This window comes from Littorina saxatilis, linkage group LG2 (assembly GCF_037325665.1).
Source record: "Littorina saxatilis isolate snail1 linkage group LG2, US_GU_Lsax_2.0, whole genome shotgun sequence".
NCBI lineage: Eukaryota > Metazoa > Mollusca > Gastropoda > Littorinimorpha > Littorinidae > Littorina > Littorina saxatilis.
The window spans coordinates 27,366,558-27,393,607 of NC_090246.1; the positions used below are offsets into that span (position 1 = coordinate 27,366,558).

General features: G+C 41.2%; 1 protein-coding gene across 2 annotated transcripts in view; it reads right to left on the bottom strand.

Annotated features, from left to right (window-relative positions):
- The window catches only part of LOC138958634 (centriolar coiled-coil protein of 110 kDa-like), a 32,234-nt gene extending 5,208 nt beyond the window's left edge, over positions 1-27,026 (bottom strand). The window contains exons 1-10 of one of the 2 annotated variants that reach the window (XM_070329850.1): positions 26,576-27,026; positions 15,021-15,188; positions 13,815-13,943; positions 10,041-11,744; positions 9,344-9,637; positions 5,549-5,866; positions 4,565-4,681; positions 1,550-1,651; positions 998-1,111; positions 575-657 (exon numbers count right to left, since the gene is read on the bottom strand). In XM_070329850.1, coding sequence (XP_070185951.1) covers positions 575-657; positions 998-1,111; positions 1,550-1,651; positions 4,565-4,681; positions 5,549-5,866; positions 9,344-9,637; positions 10,041-11,744; positions 13,815-13,943; positions 15,021-15,188; positions 26,576-26,593 — 3,047 coding nt within the window. In that variant the 5' untranslated portion in view covers positions 26,594-27,026. Of the gene's footprint in view, positions 1-574; positions 658-997; positions 1,112-1,549; positions 1,652-4,564; positions 4,682-5,548; positions 5,867-9,343; positions 9,638-10,040; positions 11,745-13,814; positions 13,944-15,020; positions 15,189-18,575; positions 18,834-26,575 lie in introns of those variants that run through there. The other variant, XM_070329849.1, reaches the window with a different exon arrangement.
- Positions 27,027-27,050: the final 24 nt, after the last annotated feature.

A 27,050-nucleotide genomic window follows, 5' to 3' on the forward strand; every position in this document is an offset into this window, starting at 1 on the left:
TGAGAACCTGATTATGGGCTGTACTTTCAGATTAGCTATAAATACATGTAAACTTAGGCCACGTTAATAGACAAACTGGACAACAGGGAAAACATTTATTTGGAAAAGGGTTTCTCACATGAGGGACCTCACACTAAAGACACAATTTAAGCTTGTAGAACATCAGAGGCAAAAAAGAAAGATCCATTGCTTTCTTTTTCCACTAATCAAGAAAACAGGATATTCACCCTAATCCAATCACAAAATAACCATATTGTCACTGATTATTTGTACTCCAACAAGGTGTATCTACATAACTTCCTCAGAGTTCCCCAAATGAACCCTTTCGCTGCCTGTTGGACATCAGAAAGTCTCAGGGCTTGGAAACATGACTATATGCATGCAAGAAAAAGAAGAAAAAAATGGGTAGCACCATACTGTATGGCAGCTCACTTTCCCTGGTGAGAAAGCAGCCTGAATTTCCATTAGGGTAACCTCACAGGATTATATGAAATCTTATCTAATCTTGTCCTAATGCTTTGTATACACATTTTTCCTAGCAGCGAACAGGTAAAGGTTCCTGCTACAAGGATACTGTGCTCTTCTCCTTCGTTCCTGTGCTTTCAAGGTGGCCGTGCTGATACGAGGAACTGATCCTCTCACACTTTCGTCTGTGGACTGCAACAGGAACAAAGTTGTAAAGGATAAAAAAAAAGTCAGAAAAATGCGTGAAGAATTATGCATACACATGTATGAAGCACAGGGGCATAAATAAACACTTACAGGAATGCATGCCCATATTCTCTATCCCCTTCACACCTACACCTGCATACACCTGCATAATTATACATTGACACCTGAATATTATCCTTCTGGTCACACACTGCCTTTTAGGCTAAACAGAATAAAGATGAGACAGTTCTTTCACTGTTGTCGTTTTCATACAATTCGTCTCCAAACATTACAGCTTTATTTCATCCCTGGGACAAAAATGTCCAATCAAGGATGCATCACTCACTGATTTGAGTCTTTTCTCCCTGGTGTTCAAGCGTGTTTGTTCTATCAGACCCATCTGTTCAATCACAGGAGTATCGAAGAAGATCTCATGGATATCCAGTAGTGCTGCCTGAAGCTGAAATGTAACAATAAAAATGGATTTAGTAAACATGATTTGCTGCAAACACTCTATGCTTTCAACGTAAACTGGTATGATCTTCCTCTGATACAAGTTATCAGTGTTGATCACTTAACATCATATAAATGCAAACATAAATGAAGAAGCTTTGTAATCGCTGTTACTTCACACACACACACAGATGCACGCTTGTACGTACGTACACACAAACACATACACCACAAACACACACCATAAACACAGACACACACATTTCATAAATAGCAGTATCCATAATGTCAGGTCCCTTTAATGGCAAGACACTTCACAATACAATAAACATCTACATAGGTGGTGTGACCATGTCACGAGAACATGCCAGCAATGAAAGACAAGTATGGGTGCCCCCAACGGTATCTTCAATAACAAGTACAAAAGTAAAAAGCTACATTGTACCTGCGCCACAATACGTTCCAGCAGAGTCCTGTCCTGGTTGGAGAGGTTTCCTTTTCGGATTGGAGTCTCTGACTGAAAGCTAAACGCAAACTCTCGAGTGTCCTGAAAGAAAACAGTCAGAAACAAGGTCAGCTTTACGCTGAACTTAAAACAGACAGAGCTATGTGACACTGAAGCTTTTTCAAACCATGAATTTTCTTTTTTTTAAATACAAAAAAAACATAATTGACTAAAAGAACAAAAAAATCATCAACTGATGACATGACATGGCCAGTATCACAACCATATAAGTAAAAAACAAAATCATAAGAAATCAAAAATTTTAATAATAAATTTTCATTTGATTAATATACTTTCCCAATTCACATAATGCAATTTACTTCAGTTTAGTGCTAGAACGCTGAAACTACGCTCAACCCTGGTAAGGGGGGAAGTAACCCTAACAATAGAACGACCTTGACGGTAACATGACAACGCCAGGTCAAGGCTACCTCCCAGCATGCATTGCGCACGCGTGTTCTCGCCGCCATCTTGTATTCATTCGCTCAAAGCGCCCTCTCATTTTTAGGGATCTAAAGAGGGGTAGGCGGGAGGGACTTTACTATGTGAATTGGGTAAGTATATTAATCAAATGAAAATTTATTATTAAAATTTTCGATTAAATTACATATCTTATCCCAATTCACATAAAGCAGATTGCTAATTAAGGTGGTGGGGTGCTCACCAACAAGGCACCCTCCGTGAAAGGGGATAACTTGAGAGCCTCAAGCGCGGCTTTGTCCTGGATCATGAAACCCAAGAGAAACACTAACCTGCGCGCATGCATTTGTTCGGCTGAAACTTGGCCAAAGTAGCGAGCAGCGTCGTTACGTCCTTTTCGCTCGCGTCCCGTCTAAACTCAAACGGTTCCAGGAACGTAACGATAGAACGGGAGACCTAGGCAGCGTTTCCGAAAGAGACGCTAACTCTAGGTTACCTCTCCCTGTCTCTTCCAGTGCCACAAGGGCGGACTCTGTATAAGGGACAGCTCTGTCCTTACTGTAGCCATCCTCCCTGAGTGTCACTAACTCCGGTGTCACCGGAAGTGGAGCTCGTGGTAGAGAAAAGTGTCCAAGAGATTGCGTGGCATAGGGTTCAACCCGAACTTCCGGCCAGCATCTTGCCCGACTTAAGGGGTTGTCTGTGTGGAGGCTAGCCACGGCTGTGCTACCTCTGGTGCCAGACTGTGCGCTGTAAGCAGAGGCACTGTGTCCAAAGGCACATATCCCGACCGGGAATTCTTATCCAGAATCTTAGCCTCTCATCGCCACTGAGGGAGATTCACGAAACTTAAAAGTTTGTTTTTCTCCCTGTGTTGAGCGAAAATCTCTGACAGCAGAAGGTGGTGGTGCAGACAAGTTTGTTGCTGACACCACTCCTTCCTCAAAGTATCTTGAAGCTACCTGTGCTCAGAAAGGGAAGCCCCGTATTCCGATTCTCCTTCCGGCACGGAAATTCGCCGCCATATTGACTGTCATAGTCATAGGCAGTGTCATCCGGAAGAGAGGTACCGTGTGAGACATGTCCCCTACTCGTATCCTCTCTGGAGAGAACTTCCTGCCCCCTGGGCGGAAGTGTGGAGAGCTGTGCTAGGGATGCTTTCATTGAGCAAACCGGCACTTGCGTGTCTCCTGTTGTAAGTACAGGCCCCTGCAAGTCGTGATGCGAGCAAGTTTCCTGCCTTACAACAACTTCCTGCCCCCTGGGCGGAAGGGAAGAACGCTGTGCTAGGGATGCTAAGCAAACCGGCATTCGCGTGTCTTCCGTTAAGAGTACAGACGATTGCAAGTCGTGATGCGAGCAAGTCCCCTGTCTCTTAACAACTTCGCGCTCCCGTGGCGGAAGTTTGGACCGCTGTACCGATGTTGCATCCGTATAGCAAACTGGTACTTGCGTGTCCTCCGATCTAAGCACAGACGCCTGCAAGTCATGCTGCGAGCAGGTCCCCTGTCTTATCACGGCTTCCTGCCCGGCGCCGGGCGGAAGTAGGGAACGCCCGTGCGTATCTCCCTGTGGGACAGTCACAGTACCTTTAGTGTAGCTGCTGAATCCGGAAGTGGAGGCATGGTGAGGGAAACTTCACCGGAATGTTGTTCAGCGTGAACGTCGGCCGACGTAACAGTGGCTGACGGCGCTGCCTTAACCCTCGACCGAGAGCGATCGTCCACCGTTCTTGCCTGAAGAGAGAGCAAAAGTTCGCTCGCCGAGCGCAATTCTGACGAAAACATGCACCTAAATTTGATCGCTAAACGTTGCAAACATTGCTGACAAATCTTCCTTCTCCGATGCTATGCTAGCCTTAACCGGCGCTGTCTTGCATTCTTGCTTCAGCGCCGGCATTACCGGACTCTTAGGATTGTCAATTTCTACCGTGAAAGTATTCTGAGAAACTGGCTCGAACACCGTAACTGTAGGTTTAGAACCCTTGGGCTTCTTAGCCGCTTTCTTAGACGGAGACTCTGTATTGGCTACCTGTCTAGAGCTGGGTTTCTTCTTCCCACTGTCCGCCATACTGGCGTTAGTCTTGCAGACGAAAGTAAACAAAGACTAACTCGTGGCAAACGAAAGCAAATACAACGAAAGAAAATGGAAAAATCTCACCCAATCTCAGCTAGAAAGCTAAGATACAAACGAAACCAGGGTGTAGTCTGCCAAAGAAGCAGAGGGCTAACAAAATAGCCCGAGCGTAATCCAAACACGTCCTTAGACACTATCGCTGAAGAGTAGAATGAATACAAGATGGCGGCGAGAACACGCGTGCGCAATGCATGCTGGGAGGTAGCCTTGACCTGGCATTGTCATGTGACCGTCAAGGTCGTTCTATTTTTAGAGTTACTTCCCCCCTTACCAGGGTTGAGCGTAGTTTCAGCGTTCTAGCACTAAACTGAAGTAAATTGCTTTATGTGAATTGGGATAAGATATGTAATTTAATTGCTGTCTAAACATACACAATATGTAGGCAGTTGTTGCTCATACCTTGATTGTCTTGACCAGCTCCTGAACCTTGTCAGACTGTAGAAGGCAGCGTGTCAGAAATCCTCTACCTGCTGCTGTCAGTTTCTCAAACTTCACCCTCATCTCTGGTTCATACGCCTGCAAACAGTCACACAGACATTTTAATAAGCTGCAACTTTGGTTCCCCCGATCACTACACCTTTTGAGTAACAAACGTCCAGAATTTTGTTTCAAGATAATGCCATCATTCTTCATTCTCCATAAGAAAAACTGTACAAGCTTGAATAAGAAAGAAAAGAAAGATTACAGACAGACAGAGAGGAAGAAAATAATCACATAAACAAATAAAATACACAAACAAAAAATAACACACATCCCTTTCTTACAGAACTGCAAAAGACTGAAAAGTAACTGCAGCATATTAATCCAAAATGTTGATCACATCAAATCAAAGCTGTCAGCCATTGCCCCTCTATACTTCAACACACACACACACACACACACACACACACACACACACACACACACACACACACACACACACACACACACACAAACACTGTGTACAAGAAGGAAAAAAACCGCACGCACACACACACACACACACACACACACACACACACACACACACACACGCACGCACACACACACACACACACACACACACTTCCTACACCTCACCTCAGGAGAAACAAGAACTCTGCCAGAGTTCCTGCGACCTGGGTGGAACTTTTCCACAAATACAAAATAACACACATCCCTTTTTTACAGAACTGCTAAAAGTAACTGCAGCATATTAATCCAAAACGTTAATTAATGCAACCACTTCAAATCAAAGCTGTCAGCCATTGCCCCTCTAAACATCTACATACACCCTCACATCACACACACACACACACACAAACACAAACACAAGAAGAACAAAACACACACACACACACACACACACACACACACACACACACACACACACACACACACATACACACACTTCCTACACCTCACCTCAGGAGGGACAAGAACTCTGCCAGAGTTCCTGCGACCTGGGAGGAATTTGACAGGTGACCGCAACACTGGACGACGCACTTTGGGACTTGATGACGACACAGATGTGTCCAGCATTAGCTGACCTGGTGACACAGCTCCGCCAGCAATTCTCTGGCCATGGAGGTTGATCTGCGTCCTCTTGGGGGTGGGAAAGTTGAACCTTTTGACGTTGGTTTGGTCACCTGTGTTGGAGTCAGGGCTGAGTTCTCCGTCGTTGGACTGGGATTGCACTTTGATGTTTTCTGGGGCATTGGAGACTAGAAATTCTTGCTGTTCCTGTGAAGATGAATGTAAAGTATTCGCTAGATATATTTTGTTCCTCTGGCAATTTGAAAAACATGGCAAGTTACAAAAAACTTCTCATCTCACAAATTAAAAATAATAATAAAATTCAAACATCAACCTAATGATCTTAAAAGTGGAAGAACAAGGTCCCATGTCAGACAAATGTGACCCTCCACCACGAAATGAGTCGCATGTCACCTCGCGCGGTTCTGCGCTAGGCTTAATATAAGTCCGGGGAGTGTCTGGTAACAGCGTGAGGGTCACCTTAGCCACAGGCTTATAACTCAAACAGTTTTCGCTCTTTTCTAAAACGGTTTTCACCACTGGATAGAGCATAAACAATTCTTTAGGAAAATGAAAAACTATGAAAATCATGCAAAGGTGACATGCGACTCAATCCGTGGTGGAGGGTCACAAATACCTTTGAGCAGGTGAAGAATTGACTTGAGATGGTGTGGTTTGCTTCTGTAGAAAAATAATCCGTTTTTGTTTCTCTTATTTCACAGCTAAAGAAACTCTCTTTGCATACTTCTACATTGCAAAAACTCATCCATCCATAAATTCGACCAGCAGAATATATACCTGTTTACTTATTTACCCAAATCCACACACAAACCATCTTTCCCTTGCGCGCCCCTTCTTCCTCTGTCTTCTGTTCACCACTCCTTACCTTCATTCTTTGCTCACACTATTTCATCCGGTCGCCAGTTCTGCTATTTCAGCTCAACTCTACTTGGAACAGGAAGGCTAATTTTATAGCCGACGCAGCGCGCGCTGTGAGCCTGTGACCTCTTCACCTCTCGCGCGGAAATCCCAGCTCAAAGGCATAGTCTGGAACTGTGTACAGCTGTGTTTTCCGGTGTTAAAAAAATCGTATTTCTTCGAATGAAATCGAATGGTTTCCGTGACTTGAAGGTTGGATTACCGTCATCTTGTGTATATTGTTACTCTGATATTCAGGCTTTGTGTATGTGCAAACTAGAGGTCAGCGTGTGATTCGGTTTGTTTGATTTTGAAGAAATACTGCTATCGACTCTACCGGCAGGTCGTTCTTTGTTGTACTTCCAAGAATCAGAACGTGCGCATTGTATACCATTTTGTAACCACGCTCAATGTTCATACCAACCACCGACTGTGTTTCTGATGTTGCCGTCAGTAAGTACTTAGTCTAAACTGTGTCATAGAGTGAGATTAAGTCGGCGTGATGTTTTTGTGTTTGACTTTGGAGCAGTTTTGTTTCGTTAATCTACGCGCCTCATCAGTGCATGCACGGTTTGGAACAGGCACTCGACTCTAGTGCATTTCATATGCGTGTGAGGGAATGTGATCCCGCGAAAAGAGTGTGTTTACACTCACATTTGAACCGTTTAGTTTGAAATTACACCCACTCTATTCCATTACAATGCACGTCATCTTTTTTTTTCTTAAGCATCTCAGAGAAATAACAACCCCAACTGTTGTGCTGTGTTGTTTTGTTTCGTTTTGTCTGTTCTGTTTTGTTTGCGATAATGAAACAAACGTTAAATTGTCGTCGGATCGACGAGTTTTGTTTCCTGTGGTATATACAAGTTTGTGAGAACAATAGTGAAACACTGTGTTGAAAAACTTTCAAATCGACTTGTGTGCTGCTATTGGATTACTGATGTATGGCGCTGCAATGATACCAGTCAAAAGTCGTGGTCAGGTAGGCTTTTTGTTTTCTTCACATGCAGCTAACAATTTGCATGAACATGTATTGAAAGACCGTTTTTTCTTTCTTTTATATTACAGGCATTAATTGCACTATTTTGAATTATATAAACGCAAAACAAATTTCACATGCGCACCATACGCATGCCTATAATATGTTTTTAAATACGACTGTATATACTCTGTTGTTTGTATATATATTTTGTAAAGTGTTGTACATGTATATATCAGTGTACTTAGGGATTACCTTTGTCTTTTTTTCCAATATTTTGTGTTCTTTTATTGTGACACATTGATTATGATGTTTTGTTTACTGTGTTGTCTTCTGTCCTCTTATAGATAGTGCCGTGCTTTGAGATGTTGGGTTTCCTGTTGATTTAACTGTAGCATGCATGTGTTTTTCAGATCTGTAAGGTGTGGTATAATTATTTACTTGAAGAGCAAACACCTTTTTTAATTCTCTCATTTATCCTTTTTTCTGTCTTGTAAATTGTGGCATGCTTTGTTTCATACTATTGACATACATGTATTATCCGCCTATGTGTTGTCTGGGGCCAATATCATGTGGCACTTCGCGCGGATTTGGGTGAGCGCGCGCGAGCTACTTTTTTTTCTCCTGTGGTATATTATATATACAAGTTTGTGAGACTTGTATAGGAGGGCCGTGAGGTAAGCTTTTTTTGTTTTATTCACATGCAGCTAACAATTTTCATGAACATGAATCCCGTAAGATCTTTTTTCTTTCTTATATGTTACTGACATTATCTACACTATTTTGAATTTTATAATTATATAAACGCAAAACAAGCTTTACATACGCACCATCAATGACTTCTACTAGTAGACCTTGGCATAATATGTATGTAAATACGATATACTCTACTGTTTGTATATATTTCGATATACTCTGTTTGTATATATTTTGTAAAGTGTTGTATATATATGTGTATGTACTTGGGGATTACCTTGGTCTTTATCTTTCATTATTTTGTGTTCTTTTATTGTGGCACATTTAGGATGTTTTGTTTACTGTGTTGTCTTCTGCCGTCTTATATATTGTGCCGTGCTTTGAGATGTTGGGTTTCCTGTTTCTTTAAATGCAGCATGCACATGTTTTTCAGGGTGTTTCTTTAAATGCAGCATGCACATGTTTTTCAGAGTGCAAAGAGTAGCATAATTATATACTTGGGGTGGGGAGCACACACATTTTCTAATTCTCTCATTTATCCTTTCTTCTGTCTTGTAAATTGTGGCATGCATTGCAATATATATAACTATTGAGAGATGCCCGGCAAAACACACTGACAACACCAGTTCATGAAAGGCAAAACTGGCCAATTATCACGCACTCTGAACCCTGCAGGAAACTTTCTCAGTTTTTACCCTCTTCGTTATCTCTCAAGAGCGCTGAGCAGCGGCATTCATCCCGCCTTATCAGACACAGCCAGAGCGGGCCAGGCTAACTGCTATAGACAAACAAAGAGTGGTCTGACCGTATTTCTAGCGCCACTGGGATGGGGAGGGTTGGGGTGAAATGGGGGAGGAAAGGGTAAATAGGCGGGAGGGGAATGGTTCTTGCCAGTTATTTTTAACTGGAGCCAGCCTTGAGCTGACAGTACCTGTAGTGGAATGCAGTGTGCTGGTGCTCCTCAACCTCAACCAGCAGAATACTAATCTGTTCATTTATTTATCCACACACAAACCATCTTTCCCTCGCCCCTTCTTCCTCTCCTCCAGCACTCTCTGCTCGAGTCTAGTCTTCTGTTCACCAATCCTTACCTTCATTCTTTGATTGTGCTCCTCAATCTCGGCCTGCAGGGCCATCTGCTCTCGTCTCTGCTGGATGAACAGCTCCTCCAGCTCCTTCTGCTGGTGGTGTAGCAGGTTGTGCTGCAGCGACTCAAACTGCTGCACAGCCTCCCCGCCCGCAGCGGAGCTAACGCTGGCCTGGGACAGAGTGATGGACTGCATGAGGCTCAGGCTGTTCTGGACCTGACCTGATGCTGCAGACTGGTGAACACTGTCCATGGATACCTGGGAGGCTGTGACATCTTCTGAGCTGATAAGCTGCACCTGTGCAGAAAAGATGGCAATTGTTGTTCAAATCAAAATACACTGGAACCCGGTACCCCTGTTTTAAGACCCTTTGATTCAAGACTTTCCCTTTTTAAAGGCAGAACAACAGAACAAGATGTTTGAACTGTGGATCAAATGTTCACATTTCTTTCCATTGTTGTGATACTTTATATTTCATTTTAAGTAAGGAAAGTTACATTTTCACATCAGGTGAGTTTGTCTCACATATACAGATCTGTTATATTATATAGAAGAAAAAAATCTGTGCAAAAAAGTGTATTTTAAGTTTAAATTACCAAAAACACCTGAATATTTATAAACTTTCCTTTTTATCATTTCACAAATTATTACACATAGACAGACATGAATACAGACAGCACAGCAGTGTTCAAATCCCCACCTGTGACAAATACTTGTTGATGTGCTCTGCTTTACCAGTCGACTCAGGCTCTGAAGGCACTACAGGTTGTGGTCGGATATTGAGGAGCTTAGTTTGGTCTTCTTCATCCTCGTAGTTCAGCTTTCGCTGCGGGTTCTTGGTCTCCCCATCACCTCCACTCTGCGTGGTGGCCTGGGAACGCACAAGGGCAGGGGACGGTTCTGAAAGGGTGTACGAACCTCGGCGTACATGACCTTTGCGATAACCTTCAGTTGCTGCCCCACTCTGATTGGCTGCGGTTTTAGAGTTCACCACCCTCAGCTGTCTTGACGGGGGCTGGTAAGTCTCTTGAGGGGGTTCAGGGGGCAGTTTCTTTGGCTTTCGTGTTGGGACGCCAGCTGCGGCTTTGCTTTTTTCTTTTCCTGAACTGTCATCGTCTCTGGACTCCACAATGTTCAGCGGTAAGCTGTTGGTGGAGTCTCGACTTGCAGCAGTGGCGGCATCTTCTATCAGCGTGCTGTTGCTCGACCCTGAAGTTCTCACTGTCCCGTCTGACCTTGAAGACCCCTGAGAATCTGTGACACTGTTTCCGCCACCTGAGTGTGACACATTTACAGCTGATTTTTGAGATGATTTAGAGTTCGTCCCTGACCCGGACATCTTGTTTGCTTGTTTGGCATCATTTTCTTTGTCAGAGGAGGACGGGTCCACTTTGGCATACTGCTGAAATGGCAAGTTGGAGGGGTTGGTGGTGGGGGTGACAGGAGAATCTGATTCCGCCAAAGAGACGTTGTTTAACAAACCTTCTTCACTCAAGCTCTCTTCTTTGTTTGTTGCTGAAGCTGTCTCCTCCTTCCCCCCTTGCTTGTTCTTGGCAACTTGATCTGCTGGCAGTTTCTTCTTCACCACAGTGATGTTTTCTGATGAAAGACTCGCACTGGTGTCAATGTACTCCGTGACAAAGGACGCAAAATGGACAGTATTGTTCTTCAAAGACCTAGGACTGCTGCGACTGCTTCTGTGACTGTCAGTAGTGCCTGTGGTGTTTGCCGAGCTCATCCCTGAAGTGTTGTCGCTCCCGCCACCGGAAAAATGTCCGTCGCCCGGTGAAGATGTCTCTACGGGAGATCCATCCATACTGTGGTCCACAAAGCCTGAAGTGTTGTTCTCTGTTGTGGTTTCTGGCGTCACCTCTACTACTGTGTCCTGACTTTCGTGAAAGAAACTGGCAGACACATTGTCCAATGCAGAGGTTGTCCCATTTCGCACACTCTCCCCTGACTTGGAGTCCCCCACATATTCTGACAAAGGGAGCTCACTCACATCACTGCCACTGGTGGAGTTGAAGTCCTTGACCTTAAGAATCTTGGACATTCTCATCAGGTCATGGGAAATTTTCTGCTGTCTGACGGAGGTCAGCGGGACACCGTTAAAGTCTGTGGGCAGCGTCTCTTCTAAAGACATGAAGTCTGAGCACATCGAGTCCAGCGTCTGTAAGCCAAAGTCTTCCTGCCCTTGCTCTGCTGTGGCAAAGGTGTTTGCGACACTGGACGCTCCCATGGCACTGACAGATTCCGTGCTCTGGACGGAAGATTCTGTGCCCCCACTAGCCGCTATGGAAGCCCAGGCAGATGTGACCACAGGTTTCAATACAGGAGGTCTATCTATCGGGAGCCTGGCACTACCTGCTCTTCCGCTTCTGGTCCCTGATGAGGGTTCTCGTGACTGCAAAAGAGTACATAGAGTGAAAGCAGTCCTACAACTCTTGTAACACCCCCGTTCCGTCTCCCCCCCGCCCCCCCCCCCCACCCTACACACAATTATAACAGTTAAAACTGTATTATTCCATCAGGAAGCCTGTACAGTCGAACTCGCTTAAGACGAATCACTGGGGATCGGAAAAAAAGTTCGTCTTAACCAAAATTCGTATTAAGAAAATTGATTGATTTTTATTTTTTTTTAATTTTTTTTAAATTTTTTTTTTTAAGTCTTGTACATTTTATGGTGTTTCAATTTGTTTCTTTCGCAACTTTCATGCTGCTTCACGTTTAGACAATAAAGTGACATATTCAGTTACATGTTCATGTGTGTCTCATGTTGAGTGATGATTGTTGAGTTTGAGTGAGAGTGAGCACACAGATGTTTCATCCAGGTGTTACGTTTTTGGTCACACACACGCACACACTGACACTGTCCACATTCGCGGTGTTCCTATCATTTGTCCGGAATCACTTACCTTGGCGACGGGTAGCAAACCTTGGCCAATTTAGTTTTTTTTGTTTTGTTGCAACATGATGTTCAAATCCAAATCGATAGCACTGACTGACTGATAAACTATCGCGAACCGGCGAACGCAAACGTTGAGAGTGTGGTTTCCCTTGTCCAAGGGAAACCACTCTGGCATCTATATTTTTTGGCAATGGCGTCCGTTCAAAACATTGATGTTTCGTTTTTGGTATTCGCGAAGGAAATAAACGTCAGTCAGTCATTCATGTTCAGTGTCTGAGCTATCAATCACTTTGATTCTAAATTTGAAATTGTTTTGTGAGTACAGTGTAATCAGTTTAACTTTATTCAGTGATCGGTTGAGCAATGGTTCAAGCAGTCGACGCAAGGGAAGACTTTGACACATGTATTCAAACTTCTCAAATTCCCATGATATGTCGATCTCGGGACGAGTTTAAAGATTTCGTCATAAGCGTGAGTAAATTACAGACATTATGCATGCTTGGGAATCCAAAAAGTGCTCGTTATAAGCATAAATTCGTTACAAAGAATTCGTTTTAAGCATTTTTTTTAAGCATGAAGAAAGAGGTATTCAGTTGGGAACTTAAAACTAATACGTTATAAGTCAAAATTCGTAACTAGCGTGTTCGTTTTAAGTGGGTTCGACTGTACATTTAACTCAGACCTGGGAACCCCTGTTTTGCACTTGGAGTATTCTCAAGCAAAATTGGTTTATTTTCAGAAAAATGAGCGTACTCCACACAGCATTTGAACATCAATATTTCAAACATGTTTCACACGCGTCTGTCGCACCGTTAATTAAGTTAACCAACACGTAAAAAATAATATTTTAATAAAATTGTCCATTATTGGTATTTGTCCATGATAGAGGTGAAAAGGTTAAGGGAAAAAAAAGAGAAGAAAAAAAAGAAAAGAAAAAGAAAAAAAAGTTAACCAACACGTTAAAACAAACGCTTCTTTTATTTTTTAATGACACAAACTGTAATCAAAATATTGGATCAGGTTTGGATGCGCATGTAAAGAAAAGTGGTCTAGGAATTTTTCTAGTCGTATTTTTTTCCAACTGACCGTACTGCTCGTATTTTAGACAATCATGCGTATAAAATACGGCGAAATCGTATGGGTTCCCAGGTCTGTTAACTCTTTTCTTTAAAGATCAATTCTCTTTCAAGGCAACATTGTTTTCAGATTGTTGGATGTATTATCACGACTGATACAGATTTCAAGTGCACTTCAAAGTTTTTACACAAAAGCATCTTTACTCACCATCCATACTTGGTATCGCTATACTTCCGACTGGTACCAGCTACCTATTATCTTTTGTTTGAAACCTAACCCCCTAGTTTAATTTGTGTTAATTCATTCTTGTGCTTCACTGTAATGCAAACTCCACCAGAATTTTTTTGTTATGACTCAGAACATCAATGTTGTGCAAAGTTAACTTTGATAAGAGTTATATGTCAAAATATCAGTCACAAATCACTGACAATAACAATCAGCACTCTATTATTAACATGTGCTATCATCTAAGAATATACAAAAACATACTTCAGTATTTTCAACAAGTTGATTGGCAACCTCCATCAGATGTTTCCTCTGCCTGGCTTTCAGACGTTTCTCTTTGAACACTGCATTGTGTCGGTCTTGTCTTACTTCATCCACACGACTGTTGGTCATCTAAAAAACAAAGACAAGAAATCAATACATCAGAATCTTGTAACAAAATCAATACACGTACGGTTAGGGTTAGGGTTAGGCTGCGATCTGTTGGCCGATGTGAATGCGTGATGTATTGTGTAAAAAAATTCCATCTCACACGGCATAAATAAATCCCTGCGCCTTGAATATGTGCGTGATATAAATTGCATAAAAATAAAAATAAAAACAATAAATAAATCCCTGCGCTTAGAACTGTACCCACGGAATATGCACGATATAAGCCTCATATTGATTGATTGAGTCCAACCTGTCTGTAACGACCACCCAAAGGACACACCAAAAGCTGTACTTTAAAGCAGGTGGTCGCAATGGAAAGGTGTATTATATATGGAAAATAATTAACAACTCATTCGGGAAAATCGGCAGGGGGTCATCGGGGCAGGTTTGCCTGTACTTCACTCTTACAACAAAATCAACTCTCCTAGTGATTTGAGGGCTCTTAAATGGTTATGTACACTTGCATCAGACTTAAAAGTTCAGGAATAATTGTGCAGTATCTGTGATTTACAATGAGTCAGATCACAATTAACTACTGAAAAGGGAAGTTTTCAAGTATGAGAGTAATTAGCATACATGTTGATGTGCAACAGGTCATGGCTGGAAACATCAGTCTGTCACATAGTTATGTTCTACTGTACATGATACATTATATACAATGTACCCTCAATTTCTATTTCTGTTTGACTAGCCACCATGAAAACAGGGATGCTCTACAAATATCCCAGTTGACCATAAACATCTGAAACTAAGCAAGACAAGAGAGAAGCATGACACAGGGATACTGTTTGGCATCAGCAGCACTGCGAAAAGGCACAACTTATTCCAAATCACCCCAAACTTTGCCTTCACTTCGGTAAAACTGTTGACCTTTCTTTGAGGAGGAGAAGAAAGCTTGTGACACCAAGGACTGCCGTAAACTTTTTAAAAAACGGCTGAAACTTGTATCACGATTTCAGCATAATTTGAAGAACAACAAAAAACACAATTCTAGCAACATGATTTCATCACATTCTTATTTACAGCTTGTAAACTTACCACAGGTGGAAGAATGGGCACTCCGTTGAAACGGATACAGGAGACAAAGGAGGTAACATCCCGTGATGCTTGCAATGCAGATTCTTCGCTGAGGTCTTGGCGATCCAGCAATCGGCCGTGTGTCTCAAAATACTGAATCAGCTCCTTCATGGCTGCTGGGGAAGCCAACTGCAATGAGAGACAATTTTCTGTTGTTGATTTTTCACAGCATTAATGGAATTTACCAACAAGACTCCAAGGCAATTCAAAGATGAAAAAATTATCTTGCCAAACAATTCTGACCAAGGCTTCCAGATGATGTGTACAGTGTAACAGAAAGAGAATGGGGTATTTTCTGTTCAAATAAAAGCACTTGAAAGCTGCAAGAATATCAGATTCATTACAGACACACACTCACACAAACACACAATATTGCACAGATGAAACCAGTACAAACTTATTTTCAATCTCACTGCTTGGGATTTGGTGTATCGATCAGTCTGCTATTCTCATAATAAAGCTGGCTGCAACCATTTTAACAACAAAAAATATATATTCTTCTAGTTATCTTTGTAAAACAAGCAGAGAATATACAGTCAAGCATAGTAGGTCTCTCTCTCTCTCTCTCTCTCTCTCTCTCTCTCTCTCTCTCTCTCTCTCTCTCTCTCTCTCTCTCTCTCTCTCTCTCTCTCTCTCTCTCTCTCTCTCTCTCTCTCTCTCTCTCTCTCTCTCTCTCTCTCTCTCTCTCTCTCTCTCTCTCTCTCTCTTTGTAAAATAAAGTTCAACTCAACTCAATTCAATTCTCTCTCTCTCTCTCTCTTTAACAACAGAATAAATAACCAGGCAAAGCTAAAACATGCCATTGAAGCATGTGTACTATTAACTCTCTTGGACAGCAGACCCAAGCAAATGAACAAGGAAAGCATTTTATTTGACACCCTTATTCTTTCCCCCCACGATATTCTTACACAGTTTTATCTCTTTTCAACTTTTGTCATAATACCGGACAAAAGACAAAAGACATATTTTCTCAACAGTCTAAGTTATTCCATAATGTATACGTACAGCAATAATATTCATTGTACTTTCTCATGCAAGTACATGTAAACACAACAAAGCTTAACAGCACTTTTAGACTGGAGCGATCGTTATTTGCTGACTAGTTAAGCACCAAGCCAACCAAGTGTTAAAGCAGTAGTGTCAATATTTTACATTACAAAATACATTTACGTATACATGTACATGTATGTCTGTCTTGTGTTTGTATTCAATGAAACAACCCAGTCAGAGCAAGTTTTGTACAATCTGTAAAACCACACATAAAATAACATCAACAGAAAGTTGACTCTGGGACACACATCCCGCGCCGAACTTGGGGGTTGAACCCACGCTAATAGTAACAACCGGTTTAAAAGCCAGTGCCTCTACCGACTGGGCAAACTCTCCACCCTATATGTTAGGGTCAAGAAGTTCCATGGAGGGCGGGGGGTATGGAGTAACACATAGTGTTTTGCTCAGAACATTCCCACCCAAGCAGAGCCGCGCTAGGGGTACGCATTACCGTGAAGCTGGCAGTCAGTGCTACCAAATGTCGTCTGTGTCTACCACTCGGTGGTGACTTAATTTAATGTAGGTCTATCATACTCTATGTAAGCAGCCCGAACACCCCCGTGTGCACGCATGCGCACGATAAAGATCCCAGGGTCAGAGCGAAAGCCTCAGGCCTTGGAAACACGAATACATGCATGCAAAAATATGAAGCCCGGGTGTCCGTTCGGCCAACAGCCAATAAAAAACGCTCGCGCTGGACCCAAGTACTCTTCAGGCTCGCTCAATAAATATAAATGTTTGGAATGTCTGTGGTGTGAATGTTGGTTTCTGACCAGAAATGCAGATCTATCTCTGGCCGATTCATAGATTCAACCTACAAACTGCGACCTCATCTGTGATCAGATATGTTTCGACAAGCATTAAACGGATGAAATTAACCACATGCGGTTCATTCTTCAGAAAAATGCACACAAAAAAATGGGTTGGGTTCGGTGATTTGTACATAAACGTCTTCCTCGCGATAGATTCGCTTATTATTTTGTCTTATGAAGCCGTCATCAACACGAACACAATGATTGCAGAAGCAAACTCTGTACCTACACGACCGAGACACAAGACTGATTATTTCACAGCTGCAATGAGAATAGAGAACAAAGACGTTTTGGGTAAGCTTACTCACGTCAGGTCTTCGCTGACAAGCTAGGAACAGACGGAAAATTCTGAACAAAAGTAAATGACGTCAAAGTCTCTTTCGCTTTGCGTGTAACTTTGTCATGACGTATTTTTGTGTGACGCGTTCGGCTGTTCTATCAGGTCAATGGCTGCGTGTTGCCCCGCCGGTGTGAACTCCTCATACGGCCAAGTCGTTTTTGTGGTTTATTTCGCATTTAGGTCCCAGGTAACATTATGAAGTTTTAATACGATCAATCGGACCTATTATCAAGTTAGTGTATCAACTTTTGAACGAACTGCGCCCAGTAGTTTCCCAGCAATAAGCTGTTAAGTGGAGAAAGACACACACACAGACACACAATTAAAGTCTGCTGAGACCTTGTACTAGCGTACTCGGGGATAAAGTAACCATTTCAGCACTGACCCAAGACGACCCAACCCGGTCCCTAGCCCATTTCAGGTCTCCTCTAGCAGCCGGCAGCCAGCTGTCTACACCCCCCCCTACACAATAAAAAGCATGTTAGTCGTGTACACTACATTGGGGTGTGCATCATAAGGATCCCACGATTCCTGGCAAAATTGTATAGGCATAGATACAAATGTCCACCAAAATACCCGTGTAACTTGGAATAATAGGCCGTGAAAAGTAGGATATGCGCCGAAATGGCTGCGATCTGCTGGCCGATGTGAATGCGTGATGTATTGTGTAAAATAATTCCATCTCACACGGCATAAATAAATCCCTGCGCCTTGAATATGTGCGCGATATAAATTGCTTAACATTTTTTTTTATTAAATCCCTGCGCTTAGAACTGTACCCACGGAATACGCGCGATATAAGCCTCATATTGATTGATTGATGTTAGTAAATGCATCAGTGTGTGCGTGTTTGTGTTTGTGTGTGTGTGTGTATGTGTGTGTATGCATGTGTTTTGTGTGTCATGTGTGCAAGCATGCAACAGATTTAAATCCAAGCTAACTTGAAGAATTAGTAACAGGTTCTTTCAAACCAATATATACATACAAATTCTATAAAATCTAAAAACATATTCATATCTGCATGGAGTAATGCTTAAAGACTTTTTACTATTTAGTTTTTTGGTTTCCTAATGTTTGGTAGCAGAGGTGGTGTGTCCCGTATGACTTTGTTCAACACGTTTTCCTTATATTAGTAACATTCTTACACTGGAATGCTGTTACTTGACTGTTTAGGACCACTTAACAAACAAAAAAACCATCATCTTCATTCTACATGTTTAAAAAAAATGTAATTTCTACTTCTAATTAACACAGAAACACAAGATAAACTTAATCAATTATGTTCATAAATAAACAATAATGCATTCATCTTACCATGATTTGTATTTGTTGTTTCATTTCCACATGATTTTTCTTAATTTCTCCTGAAACACCCGTTTTCATGTTGAACTCTTTTCTTTGTTATACTCTCACTGGTCTCAGCTCACAACTTTTTTTTTCCTTTTTTTACTGGAGTCAGGTTCATAACTCAGAAGTTCAAAGTAAACTTCAAAACAAGCACAGCTATTTGTACTCCCTTTGCAGTGCTGTTAAGGAATGCAAGAAATCTATTTGAAGTCAGAATTCAAAACAACCATGTGTCACAGCTAAGCTCTGACTAAAAGACTGAGTTGTTAGCACTGGTGCCCAGCCTAGTAAACAAAGAACGTTTACTCCATGTTGCTATTTATAAAACTCACGCCATGTGACCAAAACTTGGCAGAGTCAGAATGCTAAACCCTGTGACAGACGCCTTGCTTACTGCCTTGTGACTTCGCAGGCCAATGATTCTTGTATACATTGTTCTGCTGGGGTCAAACTCTTGCCATGAACCAGTCTTATTCTTGGTGCCACTTTGATAATCTTCACTCACGATTTCTTGGCAGGAAAGGCCCCAGAGCCAGTCCTTTATAAGTCACAAACTGACAAAGGCCTACGGGGACTGTTGATAAAGAGTCCAATGGGGTCTTAACGGAGTCAACGACCCTCTTGTGAAAGTTGGAACCGTTTCAAAACACACAACATAGTACTACATGTAGTAGGCAATACTACCAGCTGAATAGATTATTTGAAATTAATGTCTTGTACAGCTAGGCTTATGTAGATTGCTGAGCACTGCCATCTGCATTACCAGTTCTACAGCAGCACTGGATTAGGAGGGAGTGGAATACAGGTTGGTCTCACAATTTTCAGAAAACTGTGAACTATAGTGTACCAAATTACTTCTAAATTATTGTCTACATCACATTAGACAAACTCTGTCTTGTTTTCAAAATCAAAACTTACTAAAGATCTGCTTGAAAGACTGAAGAGTAAGAAACAAATAGATATATGACACAGGTTTTAAAAGTTAAAATATATATACAGTCGTGACATTGATTTCCTGGTCTGTGACCGTCATGTTCACTTTCAGAATGTGAAGAAAACTCTGTTGTGTTTTTTTTTCCAGTGTAAACCCACAAAGGTCAATTTCCTTATTTAATAGTTCAATAATCTAGATATTCAACAAATTTAATTATTTTTCACACAGGAGGATTAGGCCACACTTTAAACTTCTGGCTGCAATTATGAAATGTTTAAAGCATCATATAATTATAAACAGCAAAGTTCATGGAGGAAAAAAGATGTTCAAGAAGCAGTGCCTCATGGCGATGAGTATGACGCAGCCCCCTACTTACCCGCACCAGGGACCTATATTAGCTCTATGCCCGCACCATGTACCCAAACATGTATGAGAAGTAACTCAGTGGATGTAAACCTCACAAAGAGTGCTCTTCCTTTGCCTTATTTAGGGCATTTAATAAAGCTTTTAAAATACTTGCTTTTGCAAAGTGAAGGCAGTCCTCAAGCGCAGTAGCATTACTTGTACAGTAACGCAAAATTTTATGGTGCTTCTTCTTCTTCATTCATGGGCTGAAACTCCCACGGATTTTACCCGCATGACCATTTTTACCCCGCCAGTTAGGCAGCCATACGCGGTTTTCGGAGGAGTTTTATGGTATAACTTTGGAAGTGATCTGAGGGCCTTTTGTCGTAGGTTATAATCCCTTTAAGGACATCAGATCTTGATTTTCAAGCAGTGTGTATGTCAAATACAATATATGTCAACACAAAACTGGCTCTTTCCGAAGTCATTGGTGACTCTTAACTCTTACCAGTTTGCTCCCTTACCCATCGTAAGCAAGCTTAGGATGCCCCCCCCCTGTAGTTTTCCACTGACCAATTATCTAATTATCAAAAACAAATTTTTGTTATTTTACATTGGATGGGTCGGACAGTGGATAAACTCATATGTTAGACACACTTTATGACAGAAACAAGCTGGGTTTTTGTTATAAGTTAGTTATAGGAATGCATTATTACTATTAGGCACAACAACAACAAAAAGTCTGTTAACGGTAACATAGGCCAATAAAAAAGGGTCGGTAGGTCGGGACTTTTTTTTTTTTTTTTTTTTCCCCCAAAAACATATTTGTAAGTTATTTTGCCAAAAAACAAAGACCTTTTTTTTTCTTTTTTTTTCAAAAAACCATATGTGACCCTCCAACACGGAATGAGTCGCATGTCACCTTTTCATGATTTTCATATTTTTACATTTTCTTAAAGAGTTTTTTATTCTCTATCCAGTGGTGAAACCCGTTTTAGAAAAGAGTGAACACTTTTCGAGTTATAAGCCTGTGACTATGGTGACCCTCACACTGTTACTAGACACCCCCCGCACTTATATTATGCCTAGCGGAGAACCGCGTGAGGTGACATGCGACTCATTTCGTGGTGGAGGGTCACATTTTTTTTTCTCCCCCAAATGCCAAAAAAAAGTCTAGGGTCGCGGGAAAAAATAGGGTCGGTCGGGATACCGTAAACAGACTATTTTTTTGTGTGCCTTAGGCATGCGTATGTCATGAAACGTCCAACTTTGAAATTTGGATGGGGGTATTCATGTGACAATAACTTTTTTGTTTATCAGCAAAACCCAATAAAACTTTGCTATGTTATGTAAAATGAATGCCTAAACAGACTAGTTAGCAGCATATCTAAAATAAACTGAACACAAAAAAAATGTCTTCTTTGTGTTTGTCACGTGTTCCAAAAAATGGGCGTACAAATTTCAACAAAAATCATGTTGTCACCCCCATAACATTTTTTACCTTTAAAGATAGCACAATTCTCTTTGAAAATATGAAAAGCTTATTCATTTTCCTTTCATTTGATATATAACTTTCTATATTTCATTTAGAATATGACCCCAGATAGCCACTCGGCAAGTAGGCACCGACAGCACTGTAAAATATGCCCTAAAACCCCCGAACTGGCAAGAGTTAATAAATTTATATACAAAATGACAAATCATTAAACAAGTCGCGTACAGTAAAATTAATACATTTAGTCAATCTGTGGAACTCACAGCATGAAACTGAACGCACTGTTTTTTCACGAAGACAATTGCTTTGCCGATCCTGCTGTACGAACCACACTTTTTACGTTGAATCCTTCTTTGGAAAGTATGGGTCAAACATGACTTACATTATCTGGACTGTGTAGTCCAAAGTGTGATTCGGTGAAGGTTAAAAAGCACGCTTTTCTTTATTCTTTTTAACTTTCTCATCTTGTTTTTAATCCAAACATAACATATAGATCTATATATTTTTTTATTTAGGAAATGATAAAGAAAAAGATGAAATCATGTTTGGATCAATTACCAAACATTTGATTTAAATTAAAAATTTGAGATTTTTAATGACAAAACTCATGAAATAATTTCAAGGCCGGCAGACGAATGTCAATGCAGAGCTGCTGTGAAGGGAGACTACTGAGTCACCCTGTCACACTCGCCCCCGTTTGAATGAACTTTGTCCCTTAAAAGTTCTAAACCATAGACCCGCTGAGTGATTTTTAAGTCCTTGCAGGTTCGTTGGGATGGGAACAGCATGAAAATGTACCAATCATGGCGATGACACCATTTCTGATCATACCATGTCCAATCCCATCCCTGCTCGCTAGCGCTGAATGTAACTGAGCGTTTGAAAACACTGGCATTACCTTTGAAGGCAAAGCCAGTCGAACAGGAGTAAGTTTGGGCTCAACAAATAGCTCAATAAAAACTGCTATGTGAACACAAAGGCTTGCAATCTTGAGCACTCCAGGAGACAATAGCAGTCGGTTGTCATTACAACATTCTCCACAAGTACAAATGACAATTCATTTAACTATTTGGCATTGTTTCCAAGTAGTTTTGCAGGTGTTTCTAAATTACAGTACAGTGAATGTCCCTTGAACTTTTTAAGGTCCAATTCGTCAGAAAGTTTTCCAAAATGGCACCTTAGGTGTACTAACTTCAATGATCATTTTATTTTTAATACCATAGTTTTTGTATACACTTGGTTCTTAAGATTTCAGTGGATGTTAGCTCTGATGAAATTTTATATACTGGCACGGTTGGCCTAGTGGTAAGGCGTCCGCCCCGTGATCGGGAGGTCGTGGGTTCGAACCCCGGCCGAGTCATACCTAAGACTTTAAAATTGGCAATTTAGTGGCTGCTCCGCCTGGCGTCTGGCATTATGGGGTTAGTGCTAGGACTGGTTGGTCCGGTGTCAGAATAATGTGACTGGGTGAGACATGATGCCTGTGCTGCGACTTCTGTCTTGTGTGTGGCGCACGTTAAATGTCAAAGCAGCACCGCCCTGAGTTCGTGGTCGGCTGGGTGTTAAGCAAACAAACAAACAAAAAACAAAAATTAAATTTTATAAATTCTTTCTTTATTTGGTGTTTAACGTCGTTTTCAACCACGAAGGTTATATCGCGACGGGGAAAAGGGGGAGATGGGATAGAGCCACTTGTCAATTGTTTCTTGTTCACAAAAGCACTAATCAAAAACTTGCTCCAGGGGCTTGCAACGTAGTACAATATATTACCTTTCTGGGAGAATGCAAGTTTCCAGTTCAAAGACTTAACATTTCTTACATACTGCTTGACTAAAATCTTTACAAAAATTGACTATATTCTATATTGTTTATCTTGATCGGCCGAACAGAGTGTACAATCAATACAGGCTGGAAGTGTTATTTCCTTTCAAGGAATTTCTGCATTTAAAGCAAATTTTCATTGCCAAACACCATAAACCATATATATATATTTTTGAAATCAGCAAATGATAAGGAACAGAGAAATGATCTTCCAACTATAAAGAAAATCGCTATTTAACGGTTTTCTTCATTTTGAGCCCATTTTTCAATAAAACACAACAAAACGATATATTTTCGGATACAGGAGGCAATGATGTCACCTTTGTGATTCAAATATTGATTTTTACTAAATCAGGTAATTTTGAGTGTAAATTTCATACACGAATTGTTCAGGTACCAAGCTGAAATGCAATCCCATAGTCCGCACTAATTAAAGATGATGTAACGAAAATTTCAAACAAATTGATGAAAAACTGTAGTTGTGAGAGTGCAGCCTCAACTTTTGCAAACGGTCAAATATGACGTCACCAAACCTCACCCTCTGCCCTCATTAATATTTGACTAAATGTAAAAGAGTGAAACAACCTCAAATACCATTATTATACACAGTGGCCTCAGTCTTTGGTCATTTACGCATACATTTTTTATCTGACCCCTAGGCAGTCGACAGTCGGATAGTTTTGACAGGTAGGAGGTGTTCTGACAAAACAATGCTGTTTTAGCCATGACTTTGGACCTATTCATACTGTCCTCCAAGTCTGGGATTTGTATATATATATCAAATAATTCATAGTACAGTATTATTATTAATTATTCCCCCCTCTGCTTCTTTCTCTCTGTAAACGTGTAGGGCTAGTTATTTTTCGGTAACTTACCCAACAACCAAAATCACTTACCTAACAACGGGCCTGAATCCTCGATAGCTCACAGGTTGATGAGTTAGACTTTGAGGGAACTACTTTAGCGACTGAAAAGTTTCGAACGCTCCAATGTACGAAATATACATCTCTAGACCAAACAGTCATACTGCATTTAAACTAGTGGCAACTACAGGCTTGAACACATTAATCTCCATATAAAATCCACGAGTTTGGTTGTTTTCTAAATCCAAATCTAACGATCAGTGCAGAGAAACTCGCTTTAGATCTCTTATAAGTGCAAGCAAACTCCCAAGGCAAGTAACTCTCGTACTCTGTCTAGCGACAAGAGTAGTTCCCCTTCAAAATGTTCTGAACTGAGTTGCTAGGACAAAAGACTGCAATCCGACGGTTAGTTTTCGACAATACATAGAGATTACACAACGTCATCGAGTGAGGGACCAAAAAATATTGAAACTCGAGGATGATTTTTTTGTGGTATCAACCGAGACCGTAGGTCGAGGTTGATACCACACAAAAAAATCATCCGAGAGTTTCAATATTTTTTGGTCCCTCACAAGATGACGTTTGTGTAATTTGTGTATACAATGATAAATTGATTGTATACAATGATCAATCTCTATACCTTCCTGTCACTGGAAGCATCAACACTTGAAAGCATAAGTTCCCTTGACAAACGTCATTTATGATTGGCGTCATCTATGAATGACGTCACTGTCTAGACAAGACAAGTGCCGGTATCGGCAAACCTTGTCGCGGCAAAGGGCTATGACCCGTGCCTTGATACCATTGAGATCATAGGAGATGCACAGCAGTGGCGATACCAGGTTTCTTTAGCTTCACTTTAAAATGATATCAGAACGATAGTTATTCACTTGAAAGTGAACACAGGAGAGTTGTATACTTCATTTTATAAACAGATCACACGCAACCAAATGCACACATCTCATCAATTTAAAGAACATACAGCGGTTTCATACACTATTTTGCCCCAGAAAACTGAACTTCATACAGTTTTTAAACGTTGGAACACGGGTGCAAAAGTCCGTCTGCTTGTGACTTGTCCCATTCGAAGAAAGAACATTTCCTAAGCGATACCAAAACATGAACAGAACACACACTATCTGCCTTTACCGCCACAGCAGAATAACAACATAACTGTGTACTTGATTTTAGTCCAAAACAGGGAATCTGACAAGAAGACGTGTTAACAGAATTAATTGATTTTCCCTGAACTATACAACCGCGCATTATTCAATCGCCTGCGCAGGTAGACTCGTTGAGTGAATTGGATTCGATCAAACTTTCGCACAAAAACTCCTCTTTTCTTTGAATAACTAAAGAAAGGAGGAATAAAGAGGTTACATACCTCGTCTCAGTGATTATTAAAAATAATGGTCTCAGTTCGCGGTCATGAAAAAGCTTGCTGAAGCTCGCATTTTTCATGATCCGCAAACTTCGACCATTATTTTTAATAATCACTGAGACTCGGCATGTAACCTCTACTTATTACACACATTTAATTGAAAAATGTCATCATGGATTTGATCTTAAATACCAGTTCTGTTAGCTTAACAGTAAAGTTGTATGCATACATGTATCCGTTAGGAACAAACATTTTTATCAAATGAGGAAAAGAATCTCACAGTCACATGACCAGTCGAAACAGCAATTTGTCTCACAGCATCAACATCAGAGACAACAAAGGGTTTTGTTTACTAACAGTACCATACAACACTGACAAGCCTCACCAGAGGAGCCATATGTAATTCTTCTTCTTCTTCGTTCGTGGGCTGAAACTCCCACGTACACTCGTGTTTTTGCACGAGTGGAATTTTACGTGTATGACCGTTTTTACCCCGCCATTTAGGCAGCCATACGCCGCTTTCGGAGGAAGCATGCTGGGTATTTTCGTGTTTCTATAACCCACCGAACTCTGACATGGATTACAGGATCTTTTACGTGCGCACTTGGTCTTGTGCTTGCGTGTACACACGAAGGGGGATAAGTCACTAGCAGGTCTGCACATAAGTTGACCTGGGAGATCGGAAAAATCTCCACACTTAACCCACCAGGCGGCCGCGGCTCGAACCCTCGACCTTCCGATTAGGAGGCCGACGTCTTACCACCACGCCACAGCGCCCGTCTGGAGCCATATGTTCATTTAGATGGACCAACTGCATGTTCACAAGTGACCCAAACCAAATGATCAAGCTATTTTTCAGTTGCAGCTAAACTTGTGATATAAATGTGCACTACGTTTTCTTGAATAACATTGCGGTACAGGCTTTGGTTAGTAAATGCAAAGAACAAAAGTGTGAGAATACATAAACATGTATCCAAGATTGATACATTATTACTACGAGTACGAGTATGATTTTCAGTGTCAAGTATTGAGAATTATAATACATTGCAAATAACTGAAGAAAAACAAAAATGGGTGCTGACATCAATGTTGAGCACAACACTAAAATCTTTATGATGGAAAGCCTACCTCTTCTGACGGGTCCATCCTTGCTGCTTAATCGGCCAGTACTGGCAAAACGCAACACAGTTGACAAAGCAACCTATTTTGCCATTTCAACTGAGGATGCGTGGAGTCACATTTGCTTTGGATTCGTCCACAAAAACCCAGTCCAGGCTTAAACTTCAGGATTTGATCGTCGTCTGTGCATGTGTTTATGCTACATGTGTGCCAACTGTAACATTCAGGATGGCATGACTGAATCTTCTTTTCATGTCTGAGCACGATGGAAACTCTGATTTCTGTTGGACGAGAATGTCAACACAAAAAAACAAAGCGATGCATGCGCTAAGATGAAAGCAAAAAGTTCAGACACACGTAATATATTACCCGTTACCTAATTTCGGAATACTGTGTGATATATTTCTTTGATAATGTCATCAAAAAAGTTGAGGCGCCTGGTTCCACTTTCTGAACCAGTCGGGTCGCGCCATTTTGAAACAAA